Raw genomic sequence first — 14,157 nt, 5'->3', positions numbered from 1 at the left:
TTTTACCGTTCTTTTCATTGGGTGTCCTTCACCTAAGTCAGGGGTCAGCAACCTAAGGCCCATGGGCCACAAGCGGCCCATGGGGGTCATTTAACTGGCCCCTGAGCTGCCCTCGAACCAAGCCGCCCACTCGGTGTGTCCTGCACGCTGCGTTAAACCACTGTGGCACAGGGACTCCCTTCCGCGGCACCGGAAATTGTGTCTGCGCAGACGCGGGAAATCACAGGCACGTGTGTGATCTGGCCCACGAAGGGATCTCCACTGGAGTGAACCGGCCCAGGCGAGGTAAACCTTGCTGAACCCTGAGCTAAGTTTTACTCAGTGTAGAATGAGTATTGGAATGAATGGCCCTAACTTAGTCATTTGCTGTTGTTGTTGTTGTTTTGTTGTTTAGTCGTTTAGTCGTGTCCGACTCTTTGTGACCCCATGGACCAGAGCATGCCAGGCACTCCCGTCTTCTACTGCCTCCCGCAGTTTGGTCAGACTCATGTTTGTAGCTTCGATAACACTGTCCAACCATCTCGTCCTCTGCCGTCCCCTTCTCCTTGTGCCCTCCATCTTTCCCAACATCAGGGTCTTTTCCAGGGAGTCTTCTCTTCTCATGAGGTGGCCAAAGTATTGGAGCCTCAGCTTCAGGATCTGTCCTTCCAGTGAGCACTCAGGGCTGATTTCCTTAAGAATGCATAGGTTTGATCTTCTTGCAGTCCAGTGAACTCTCAAGAGTCTCCTCCAGCACCATTAGGTTCATTAATTTCAACAAGTCTGTTCTGAGTAATGTTTAGTTAAATACCACCCATTGTAATGCTAAACTGTATAGCATGGATTTGTGGTTGTGCAATTGAATGTCATTCTCTCCCCCCCTGCATGCCCCCTAAGTCTATTCTAGGGGAGGGCAGATTTGGAGATGGGGTGGAATTCCATTGCACAAGTGTAAATCTTTCTACTGGTGGAAAGAGGGCTCATCCACACTTACTTTTGTTCTGCATTTCTAGGCACAGGTCTGGGCTTTCAAGGTCCATGTCTGACAGGAAAGCACGGGGCAAAAGGTAAGTGTGGATTAGCCCTTAGTGGAATACTACCCACCATTGTATTCAACACAGTTTTGTTGTCTAGGCCTTTCTCTTAAAGCAGAGGGAAAGCTGGTGATGATAACAGTGAATAAATTGTTGGAAACACAATACAGTGGTACCTCGGGTTACAGACGCTTCAGGTTACAGACGCTTTAGGTTACAGACTCCGCTAACCCAGAAATATTACCTCGGGTTAAGAACTTTACCTCAGGATGAGAACAGAAATTGTGCTCCGGTGGTGTGGTGGCAGTGGGAGGCCCCATTAGCTAAAGTGGTGCTTCAGGTTAAGAACAGTTTCAGGTTAAGAATGGACCTACAGAACGAATTAAGTTCTTAACCGGAGGTACCACTGTATTCAGAATGGAACGTATGAGTGTTTTCATGCATTCCAGTTTGTTATTGGTATGAGCTTTCGTGTGCATGCTCACTTCTTCAGATATGTGCATGCACACAAAAGCTCATACCAATAACAAACTTAGTTGCTCTCTAAGGTGCTACTGGAAGGAATTTTTTAATTTTGTTTTGACTACGGCAGACCAACATGGCTACCTACCTGTATCTGTACATAGTATGTGAGCAATGCATATCTCATTTTTCAAAGTTTGGACTCATGCCTCATTGACTTGTAGAGGGTGCAATGAAACCTGGCAACCATGTCCATTGCTTTTGTTTTAGGCCAGATTTTGGGGGCTAAACAATCATTTAATTGCATCACTTTATTAAAGTCAAAGGATATCTGCACCAAAGGATTTGTTGCAGATAACGACACACTTGTAAAAACCTCTATGAGACATACTCGTAAAACATTGCTGGCCACCTAGACTTTTGATTTAGGGTGACAAAGACATGGGATATCCGTTGGTTTCCCCTGGTTTCCACACCCACCCAGCCACAGTATAATTAACAAACATCCCTTCATTTGAAGCTTTCGAAATACACAAAATTTATAATTTCCTCTTTCCTGGTAGTACAATGCTTAGCATGCCACATGTGACTTTAATAAATTGTTTCAGATTTGTTTATTTCAAATGGCTCTTTGATCTAACTGTTGGTGAAAGGAGCTGTTCTGAACTGCATCTACTTCAACAATCCCGAATGTTGTGCCTACTTTATCATGACCTGTCAGTATGAATTAAGGAGTTGAGTCAACTACTCCATCTCCACACCCCCCCCGCACATCTCCCCCCTTCACATTGCAAGACCAACCCTGTATTTTGGTGGGCAGAGCGTAGAATGGGAACTGGAATCAGTGCCAACTCCTGACTGTTTGGAAGCTACTTCAGCACAATATAGAGGGAGAGCATTTAATTAGCACTGAAACTGTGTGCAAGGGCAAGGCTGCCATACGTCCAAGATTACTGGGATTTCAAAGGCGGAATTTCCAAAAGATGGCGTTTGTTTAAAGAAAACTCAACAACTTTGAGGGTGTCCTGGTTTTTACTTTTTGAAATATGGCAACCCTGTGGGTCGGCTGAGAATTTCTTATTTTATTCTACACACAGAAAGAGAAATGAGCATAATATGAAGGTAAAAAGGTAAAGGTAAAGGTACTCCTGCCCGTACGGGCCAGTCTTGACAGACTCCGGGGTTGTGCGCCCATCTTACTCAAGAGGCCGGGGGCCAGCGCTGTCCAGAGACACTTCCGGGTCACGTGGCCAGCGTGACAAAGCTGCATCTGGCGAGCCAGTGCAGCACACGGAAACGCCGTTTACCTTCCTTGCACCCGCGGGTGCTTTCGAACTGCTAGGTTGGCAGGCGCTGGGACCGAGCAGCGGGAGCGCACCCCGCCACGGGGATTCGAACTGCCGACCTTTCGATCGGCAAGCCCTAGGCGCTGAGGCTTTTACCCACAGCGCCACCCGCGTCCCTTAATATGAAGGTAGCTCTTTAGTAAAAATCTACGTTAGCTTTGTATCATTTTTCCCCATTTACAATTACAGTGGTACCTCAGGTTAAGAACTTAATTCGTTCTGGAGGTCTGTTCTTACCTGAAACTGTTCTTAACCTGAGGTACCACTTTAGCTAATAGGGTCTCCCGCTGCCGCGCGATTTCTGTTCTCATCCTGAAGCAAAGTTCTTAACCCAAGGTACTATTTCTGGGGTAGCGGAGTCTATAACCTGAAGCGTCTGTAACCCGAGGTACCACTGTATAATTTTTGAACGGAATTTACTGACTTCCTCTTCTCGCTTAACATAATTAGTTTTCTGCTTCATTGTAAAAACCTCTAAGCAGTTTACATGGAACGGAATACACTTTCAAATTATTGATAAATGTTATCAAGGTAAGATGAACACGAAACAGGGAATCAGGATAAATGAACAAAGATATCACACCGTAACACCTCCCCTCAACGAACATTGGGAGCTGTAGTTTGATGAGAACAGCGTAGCGCCATCAGCAAACCTCGCTGCTTCACTGCTTACCCCTAACTCTAGGTCATTTATAAGCAAATACAAAACGGCAGGTCCAAGTACTGATCTTTGTCAGGATTCCACTTCCTCCATTCCTCTCTTGGGAGAGCTGTCATTTCATTCCTACTTTCTGCTTCCTGTTCTTTAACCATCTACAGATCCATAAAAGGACCCCCCCCCCTCATATCCTGTGACAGCTAAACTTACTTAGGAGTCTGATGCAGAATTTTATTGCAGTTTTTTTGAGATTCTAAGTACTGTACACAGTGTTGACTGGATCACCTCTCAATGCTTGTTGACAATCTCAAAAAAAGTTTAGTGAATATGGATGTATCCTTGCAGAAATCTTGCTCTTCTATAAGCTTTTATAATGCTTTCCACCCAGGAACAGGTGTGGGAGGTGTCTGGTGTTAATTCTTTGTTCTAAAGATACATTTTCTGTAATAAAAACAACAACAAAATATGTTTAAAAATATAATGCTTTTCCCCAGTTTTCCTAGAAATAGACATTACACTATCTGGCCTGTGATTTTCCAGTTCCCCTTTGGATCCCTTTTTAAAAACTGGTGTCATATTGGCCATTTTCCAGTCCCTGGGTGTGGAAGCTGTACTATGGGACAAATTACATATTTTTGTTAGAGGACCAGCAGTTTGATGTTTGAACACACCATGGTTACCAACAAAGGAATGGCACGGAATTGGCAAAGCAATTAAAATGTTAGTTTTTGTTTCGACTTCAAAATTAAAATCAACCACTTTGACAGTAAAAGCTTTTTAAAAAGGAGATTCTCATTAAACAGCAGGAATAACCTGCTGGCAGTAAGAGCTGTTTGGCAGTGGAACAGACTTCCATGAGAGGTGGTAGACTTTCCTTCCTTGGAGGTTTGTAAGCAGATGTTGGAAGGCCACCTGTCACGGATGCTTTAGCTGAGATTCCTCCATTGCAGGGGGTTGGACTAGATGACCATGGAAGTCCCTTCCAACTCTATAATTCTATGATTCCATGATATGTTTATTGCAAATGTAACTGTGGAAGCTAGAAAGCACTCAGATAAAAATGGATTCTACACCTCTTGTTTGTACCTTGATGTGTACATTTGCACTGTTTTGTTAACTCTCTTACCAGTTCCTAAACTAGATTTTTTAATTTTCAGATGCTGGAGGAAACAGACATTCAGTAAGTATGCATTTTATTTCAGCCATAAGAACTTGGGAGATAAGAACTTGATTGTCAAAGCAGAAGCTTAGATTTCTGTTTTAATAAATGCTTTCTGTATTTTGTTCATTCTTACAATGTATCCTTACAGTGTATACACTGAGCTGGTAAACCTAATATGAATAATAAGCAACTAGAGAGAGATTCTGTAAATTATAGTTATTTTTAATGTTCAAAAGAATTTAATAATCTCTTTTTTATTTCCTTTTTTATTTTATATCTTCACCTTTTCCCAGTGTAGCCCAGAGTATAAATTAAAACAGATACAACTAAAAACACACAAATATGTAACCCACCCATTAGCTTCATCCATTAACCCTGATTGTCTTTGGAGAAACAGGTAGAGGAGGTAGGATGAAAATAAATAAATGCAAATTGCCGGTATGGTGGGTCTGATCTGGTTTGGAAGCACACTGCAGGGGGATAAAATCTTCCCTATCCTCCACATTAGTGTCTTGATACAGATTCTTCCTCAAAAACACACATACAACTCAATTCTGGCAATTGTGTAAAGAAACAAACCCTACACTTAAGGGCACAGATATGTATAGCTAGCATATTGATTAGCTTGGTCCTGAAGAATTATTATTATTATTATTATTATTATTATTATTATTTGTTCATATTCCTTCAACAAGACTGAATCAGGGAGTTCTTGCTGCTCCCTGAGAACAGCAACTTACAGATCTGGAGTGGGGTTATTGGGCGGTTGTTTTTATTTTGATTATATATTTTGTGGTTTTATATTTTGATTTTGTTCTGTGAACCCCCCTGAGACCTCTGGGTATAGGGCGGCATATAAATTCAATAAATAATAATAATAATAACTAGAAGAGAAAATGCCTCTGGCACACCATGACAGTTTGCATACACAACATATATAAGATATGCTTATTTATATGATATGCTTATTTTACAACAAAGACAGCCTTCTTTTCTAACACAGAACACAGATGAACCAGTTGCCATGTGGGTAGTCAGAAACTGATTGCATATATATTTTAAAGACTTGTTTAGTGATCTCTTACAGTGGTACTTGTGCTTTCCTTAGGTTGGAAGCATGGCAATCACAACATCAGAAGCAATATGATTGAGGGGGATCATTTTACTTCCCCCTATCTCACCTGGTGGATGATCACTGTTTATAGAAACAAGCCAGGGGGAAATTGAGCACATGGTGCTGCCCAGACCAGGACCTCCTCATTGTGTGCCTCTGCATGTGGAATACTGCTTTTGGCTTGTGTGAGGAACTGAGTTGAATAGGATTCAAAAGGCCTCAGTCTGATTGGTCCTAGAACAATAGGATTCAGAATGTAGCAGTCTGATTGGTCCTAGAACAATAGGATTCAGAATGCAGCAGTCTGATTGGTCCACAGGAGCCACCCAATCCAGCTCCAGGTGGAAGTGAATCCGCAACCTGATTGGCCTACAGGTGAATCCCGGAATTAGCCAATCACGTGGGGCCCATTGTGTAAATAATGTATATAAAGCAGACATTCTGGGGGAACTTCCATTCCTCCTCACCACTATGAGCTGAATAAAGAGCATGAAATCCACACTCGACTCTGAGTATATTTCAGCTTGCCTTTATGAATGCTCAAAGAGTGATATTTAGCAGTGGGATGCTCTGAGCATCTGTTTGAGTAGCAAACCAACAGCAGTAAGCTTTGGGTGTGGTCAGAAGACGGCACTGGATTCACAAGGAAGTCTCCAAACCAAACTTCACAGATGTAGGAAGTCACGTCCTTTGCCTGGCTGAACTTAAGCACACGTGAGTCATAGCACATTCAGGATATTCAAATGCCCCATAAAGATGTGAGTAGGTCCTGACTCTGAAGCACAATAGCATCAGTTGCATCACTCAGTGACAGAAAATGTGTGCATGCACACACACACACACAAAAACATTCTTGTTAATAGGTGTTCTTGTTAATAGGCATCCGAGTCCTCGTGAGATTAGGAAGAAACTCTTTGTATTCTTTATATCTGACTGGGACAGGACTGAAGGTCACAGATTCTGTTAGAATATAAACAGACCTATTTTAACAGAGGAACAGTAGTTACCACATCCCTGTTCATTTCAGATTAGCATTTAATATCTCGGTTGCCTTAGACTTGCATTGTTCATTGTTAAAGTGCTTCCAGGCGGGTATTTGTGGGGTGGGATCAGTGCTCCTCATGTGTGCAAGTTTTTTGCAGGGTCCACACAATGTTGTTAAATGTATTTTCTTCCATTTAATTCTCTTTTAACTGAAGCACTCTGACTGAAGCAGCATAGGTGGAAGAATAAACAAAAGTGACTGATGGTTACTATCTAAATGGCTTTGTAAGAGAAGATATTTAATAGTTTGCCCCGATCACTCCTTCTTTAAAATAAGAATTTGTCCAAGGCATTGACCTCTAAAACTTTTACAACAGAAGCAACAAAAACTCACCAAAACAATTCTGCCTTTGTACTGGCTTCTTATAACCTCTTAGGCATATTCAAAGATTCTGTTTTAATTATAAGACCTTAAAAAGATCAGAGAGAGAGAGAGAGAGTATGTAAGGGCAACATCCTATATATTTATTGTCATCATCACCATAAGAATATAGTGCCATTTTAGCCCAAAAGAGCTGAACTTGTTTGGTAAGATTATTTGGGGATGAGAGGAGCACAGATTTTCCCAAAATGACAAAAGTGTCAACCAAATTTTGGAAGGGCAGTTGAATCTAGCTAGATTTACATCTGAGTCACCACATTTTGGGTTGGGCTGAAAAGTGCTTTTTGTTTTGATGGGAAAGTTAAACAGACCCTTAAGCTCTCTCACGTTGAAGACAATGGAACTTATTAGTGCCTAACTTGGCTGAGTCTTTAGGGTTGACATATTCCAGACCAGAGAACAGCCGTATACTTTTACACACCCCACTGAGGCAGGGATCGGGCTACTGAACTACTCCTACCGATTCCCTCCCCAAACCACTCACCCACCCACACTGCCACCTTCTTACAGTGTGGCATACCTGAAGAGGCTGTGCTTAAGCAGGGGAGGATGGTTGGTGACTGTGCCAGGCAGGGAACAGGTAGGAGAAGAAATTATGACTGCCTTATCTCCTTCATCAGGGACGCGGGTGGCACTGTGGGTTAAACCACAGACCCTAGAAGGTCGGCGGTTTGAATCCCCGCGACCGGGTGAGCTCCTGTTGCTTGGTCCCTGCTCTTGCCAACCTAGCAGTTCGAAAGCATGTCAAAAGTGCAAGTAGATAAATAGGTACCGCTCCGGTGGGAAGGTAAACGGTGTTTCCGTGTGCTTCTCTGGTTCTCCAGAAGCGGCTTAGTCATGCTGGCCACATGACCCGGAAGCTGTACGCCGGCTCCCTCGGCCAATAAAGCGAGATGAGCACCGCAACCCCAGAGTCGGCCACGACTGGACCTAATGGTCAGGGGTCTCTTTACCTTTTTATCTCCTTCAGCATTGCAAGATTTCAAGGCATGTGAATGATCTCCAGCTTTAAATCCTGCAACCCTGCTGCTTGGGCCCTTGCTTTCTTCACCTCCTGTTTTCTGAAACGTAAGGGTTTACCTCAGCAAGTGTTTGTGCTCAAGAAACAAGGGCCATAAGCTTCATTTATTTTATTTAAGGCGGGGTGGTGGTGGTAGGAAAATCAAGTGGCGCTTCTCACAAGCAAGGTGTTCCAGGACTGTTTCACCCGATGCAGATTGCAGACACACAATGTATTTCACTGTCTCCTCACAGCAAAAACGTGCTGCAGAGAATAATGATTGCCTCCAGTTCCCTACAGGAAGCATGTTTCCCCCCCATCCTGAGATCCACAATATACATTTAAAGCACATGACTTCCCCCAAAGAATATTGGAGACTATAGCTTTTTAAAGGGGTCCTGGGAATTGTAGCTCTGTGAGGATGAAATTACAGTTCCTAGGATTCTTTGGAAGACGTCATGTGCTTGAAATGTATGTTGAAGGGCTGTGATCATAAAAACCACCAACATAGTTTATAGTACACCAGTCAGAGCTGGGGGGGTTTTGTCTTTTTTTGCACTTTTCAAATTGTATCAAACTGCTTTGAATTTAAATTGGATCAATTCTTTCTTATGTTTTAATTGATTATAACAGAAGCTGTAAGAACCACTGCTTTGAACTTTTAAAACTGCAGGGATATATGGAATTACTTTAATATATGCCCCTGCATCCCATAATAATCTCATTGTTTGTCCTCATGAATCTTCTTCTAATTGTTCTAATTCAGAATTATACATGTCATACATTGCATGTCATGCATGGGACTTGTTTGCAGATGCTTCTACAGTGCTCCTTGCCCCTTAATGAATTCTGTCTCAAGCTAGTTTTGAAAGTATCATGGGCAAATTTTGAATTACTCAGAAAGGAACTGGGTGGGGGTTTCCTTCCTGGAATCAAAGCTGGCAATCTTTCTGTGTTATTTAATAGCTGCTACCAGTTTCTGAAAACATATGAAAAGGAAATATCTTAACAATGAGCAACCACTTCTTCAAATACTAATTTGGTATTGTGCTTGATTTGCTTCAGCAATGCAGCTTGACTTTATCAACATTTTCCCCTCCATTACTTTGTCTCGTTGGTTTGCTTTATTTGGTCTAAAGCAAAATACAGCCAGAACATACTTTCAGTGTTAAATTACTATAGATTTAAAGGGTGCCATGTTGGAAGATGATATCTACTATCTACCTCTTTGAACAGCTGTCCATTTGGGACACCTTCCGCTGCCATTGTGGTCAAATGAACCCAAGCCACTTGAGAAAATTCTGAATTGCAGCAAAGATGCTTTTCAATAACTCAGCTACTCTAAGAAGGGGGTGTGAGTGTTTTCATCAGTACCTAAGAAGAAACTATGGGACGCGGGTGGCGCTGTGGGTTAAACCACAGAGCCTAGGACTTGCCGATCAGAAGGCCGGCAGTTCGAATCCCCGCAACGGGGTGAGCTCCCGTTGCTCGGTCCCTGCTCCTGCCAACCTAGCAGTTCAAAAGCACATCAAAGCGCAAGTAGATAAATAGGTACTGCTCCGGCGGAAAGGTAAACGGCGTTTCCGTGCGCTGCTCTGGTTCGCCAGAAGCGGCTTAGTCATGCTGGCCACATGGCCCGGAAGCTGTAAGCCGGCTCCCTCGGCCAGTAAAGCGAGATGAGCACCGCAACCCCAGAGTCGGTCACGACTGGACCTAATGGTCAGGGGTCCCTTTACCTTTAAGAAGAAACTACTTATGATGGAACAACAAATTATTGTGCTGAAGGCATCCGTTTTAAATTCCAGGGAAAACATTACACTGTTGTTGTGGAGACACAAAGAGAGACATAGTTAAAAACCGCATAAATACATTATTATAGGTACACCTGGGTATGTCTTTTGTGTGGAAATGAGAAGTCAATTTTGCTCAGATAACCTTACTTTCAAGTACATCTGTATTTACACGTCCATTGGTACTTGTTGGCTAGGCAGAAAAGCTACCCCAAATGCCTTGAGGGGAGTTGGTGCTGACCAATTCATGTTGCCCACCATTGCAGATGTGCAGTAATTATGCAGTAGGGAAGGAAGAACACATGCTTGAAAAAAACCTCTTCTTTGTCAAAGGTCTTTAGAACATCTTCCAGGCTCTGATTCAGGGGTGGGGGACCTGCAACCCTCCACAAGTTGTTAGATTCCAACTCCCTTCAGCCCCAGCCAATAATAATCATCATCATTTTTAATTTGTATACCGCCTTTCTATACTCAAGGCGGTTTACAAGCTGAAGAAACAAAAAATGTACATCTTAGAACAATCTAATGCAATACAAAAATGTGATAATAAAACATAACTTTAAAATAGGCAGCCTACATCAAAATAGTGACATTCAACAATCAATTAGAATAGTATAAAATAATAATAACATATAAAAGTTAAACAGAAATCCACTCAACAGTTACAATAATATCTAAACTATAATCAATAAAACAACGGCAAGCCACAGTACATAAAACAATACAATACACATTGAGAAGCAGAGGGTAGAGCAAGGCAGGTGGAAGGAGGCCTTGCCTGATGGAGTCTCTCCCCTCACAGTTCTTCCTCCAGGAACAGCTCCCTTATGAGGACTCCTAGGGCCGGAGGGTGGGGCAAGGCAGGTGGAAGGAGGCCTTGCCTGATGGAGTCTCTCCCCTCCCCAATGTGCATAATGCCAATGTGCACTGCATAACTTTACAAAATTGATTTTGCATGTTTTTAACTTTTAGTAATCTATTTATTGGATCCAGAGGAGTGTCCTATTTTGATGTGGTATTTGATCAACATGTTGGATTTGTGCTTACTGTGTTTTCTTCCCATTGTTTGCAGCGAATAGAAAGTTCTCCCGATGAGACTTAGAAAAGCAGGCAACAGACACCTGCGAAAACAAGGAGGAGGACGATCTACTAGTTCCCAACATTCTGCAGCATCTAGGTGCTCTCAGAAGTCACCTTTCACTTGAGCTGTTGGTAACCCCCGTGGGGCGAACCGAGCACCATCTATACAGTGTTATTGCTGTTCTGCCACTGCTACTGCTTCGCATAGGGCTCACCCACACTTCCACTTGCCCCGCTGCTTCCTCCAGGGAAACCTGCTTTTTTACAAACCTCAACAGGGCTTTCCACAGATTGACATTTGCTTCAGTTTAGTGGTAAAGAGTGGGGGGGTTTTCTGGGGAAAGCGGCGGGGCAAACGGAAAACCACTTGGACCTCTGCTTTGCAGCCATCGGACAAGCATGAGGATGTGGGTGAGCCCAGAGCGATGTACCCTCTCCCAACGTTTGAGCTATATTTTTTTAAAATGCCATTCTAATCAACAGATGTGTGTGTACATATGGAGACTGTTTGCCCACCTCTCTTGTTTTCGGTCCTCCAAACCCTTATGGAGAGATGATATGCCTGCCAAAATGTGAAGCTACATCTGGTCACTTCCCTATGATCCCCGAAGACGGTGCAAGCCACTCTGGCAATTGATTTGTGGGCATAAATGCTGCTGGTAGCAAAATATCAGAGTGGGTTTTTTTTTTTTCCGGACAGAGGGGTGTCTTACAAACATGACACTCTTTCACACACAGGAAAAATGACCAGTGTGTTTAGTAGCATTGACATTTCATGTCCTGTTTGCATCATCCATGGAATGCCTTGGTGCTCTGTGGCTAGGGTGGGTGGGTAGAAAATGATTATTAAACACCCATTGCCTGCCCCCAGTGTTCACTTTCTGAAGGTGTACAATAAATAAGTCCTTAAAGGATTTGCCTTTATATATATATAGAAGTGCTACTATTATAGCTGTCTGACAAAGCAGGTTTTTGCTTTTGAGACTCAACCTCATCTGCAGACCTGGGCATGTCACAGTTGAACCAAATAACTATATTTTAAGTTGAATATCTGTGCAAAGTTTCTGACTTTCCTAAAGGAGTAATGTCAGTGCAACTGTGAGCTCCAGTTGTTCTTTGTCAAACAACTTCTTGCATCGAGGGTTCTTTCATATGCTGCTTAATAGTTCACTGCATAAATTACTGTTCTTCCCATGAGTCAGATGACACAAAGCAGAGATCACAGAGGACTGTGAAGACGTCATATTACTGTGACATCATATTATTGGGCAGAGCAGGAGCACACTTGCTGTATCCACCCTCTGTGACATTCAGCACACGGTCTAAAAGAGTCTCCACATGTACAAACTGCACTTGCATATTCCTGCTTGCACAAAGGGTACACACAGACAGTTTGTACATGCTTAGCTTTTTCAGAAGTTACGTTGAACATAGGTTGGAAGCGGGGGCATGATCTCATTTCCACCTCGCTAGCACATTACATCTACCCAAAGGGTTACATCTGCATAGTCCACTCTTAAGATCCTTGGTTGGGATTTGAAACAGACCTTGATTTTACATTTGCAATGTTTTGCCATTCCATCGTCTCTTGAATATATCTCTAGAAATCTGGAAATTAGAAATGATTCCTGGGTATGGGAAGGGAAGCCAGGATTCAATAATTCTAGTTCAAAATGTCCCTCTCCTTTATTTGTGATAAATTTTAAAAGACACTAAGCTGATGAAAATGTTGTACTTATATGTGGCACATCTTTTATAATAGGGAATTCATTTAAAAAATGTAGCGTGGATTGGCTCAGGACAACAGTAAGGATTTCATTTTAAAGTGATTGCTATGATACAAAAAGCTGCAATGCTTATAGCCCAATAAGTAGTCTCACTTTTTATTGGACTTACTCCCAAGGCAGTAATCCTAAGGCAGCCTTTATGCTGGTGCAAGCTTCCATTGATTTTAGCAAAGCTTCTTCTCTCTGTCTACTGTGATATTTGTGCTGCTCATAAAAGCAGGACGTAGACTCCAGCAGAAAGTGATGTGTAAATGCTCAAGCACATATAACACCAGTCAATAATTTATTAATGTATTTAGCCACAAAAACCATGAAGCTACATATAACAAAGAAGTGAAGAACACTAATATCAATGAAACATGGCTTAAGTCATGTTCCTTGTGTTAAATGATCTATAGGCAGATGTTGGGACTAATCTTGTTACCTCTGTGGATTGGTATCCGTTTTTCAAGCAAGGTTTATTACGAACCACAAAAAAGAGTGAGCCACGCAGGTTCTTGCCAATGCGATATATTTTAATTAATCTCCTTTCAGTTGCTGCATTGCACTTTTGAAGACTCGCCTTTTTAGAAGTTTAGCAGTGACATGCTCTTTGCAACACTTGGCAAATACGTTTAGGAGAACCTTGGCCGTGCTTCCCCATTCAAATGTTATTACACTGAATTTGATGAGGTATTTAATTAAAGAATTGACTCAAATGTAATTTGTGGCGGAATCTTTTCTTATTACATTTGTCACACGTGTGTGAGAATATACAAGTGCGGACGTTAGATAGGCATCAGACTGAGAGCTGCGTTGAAAGCTTCAGTGATGCCATTAGCTAATTTTAGACTCTGAACTTCATGGTTTTGGAAACTATGTGACTTTTCTTGGATGCAGCCTCTCTGTAGCCAGGCGTGACATTCTGGCAATAATTCTGTGTCTGGCAGCCCGTGTGTGTTATCAGAAGTGTTTGGCCCAACCTGTCCAGCTGAGTCAAGTTATGATGGGAAAAAGCTACGGCTTATGCCATTCCCACGATTGTCCTAGTGCTAGCACTTGTGTATGTGTACCACTGAGTGAGGGCTAAAGTCTGTGCAAAACCCTGTGCAAAGTGCCAAGAAGCCCATCCCTTGTGCTAGCTGAAGGTACTTCAAAGTGGTGATAAAAACATCCATGGAAGAGGGCGACGAGGTAAGCACACAAGGTGTACACACTGAAAATGAAAACACAATATAGGGTCCACTGGCATTCTTGTTTCAGTGGATACCAGCCCTTTTGTTAGAAGCTGGAATTGGAACACACATCATTTTGGGTACAGCTGTCCAAGGTTTGGGAGG

General features: G+C 42.5%; 1 protein-coding gene across 5 annotated transcripts in view; it reads left to right on the top strand.

The window, feature by feature from the left end:
- PECAM1 (platelet and endothelial cell adhesion molecule 1) overlaps positions 1-13,536 on the top strand; it is a 68,500-nt gene extending 54,964 nt beyond the window's left edge. For 3 of the 5 annotated variants that reach the window (XM_083490016.1, XM_083490014.1, XM_083490012.1), the window contains 3 exons: positions 993-1,046; positions 4,637-4,659; positions 11,044-13,536. In XM_083490016.1, the coding sequence (XP_083346142.1) occupies positions 993-1,046; positions 4,637-4,659; positions 11,044-11,073 (107 nt within the window). In that variant the 3' untranslated portion in view covers positions 11,074-13,536. The remainder of the gene's footprint in view (positions 1-992; positions 1,047-4,636; positions 4,660-11,043) is intronic. The other 2 variants (XM_083490013.1, XM_083490015.1) reach the window with 1 other exon arrangement.
- Positions 13,537-14,157: the final 621 nt, after the last annotated feature.

This window comes from Podarcis liolepis (genome assembly GCF_965112155.1).
Source record: "Podarcis liolepis genome assembly, chromosome: 2".
Lineage (NCBI taxonomy): Eukaryota > Metazoa > Chordata > Lepidosauria > Squamata > Lacertidae > Podarcis > Podarcis liolepis.
This window is presented reverse-complemented; position numbering and strand designations above follow the sequence as displayed.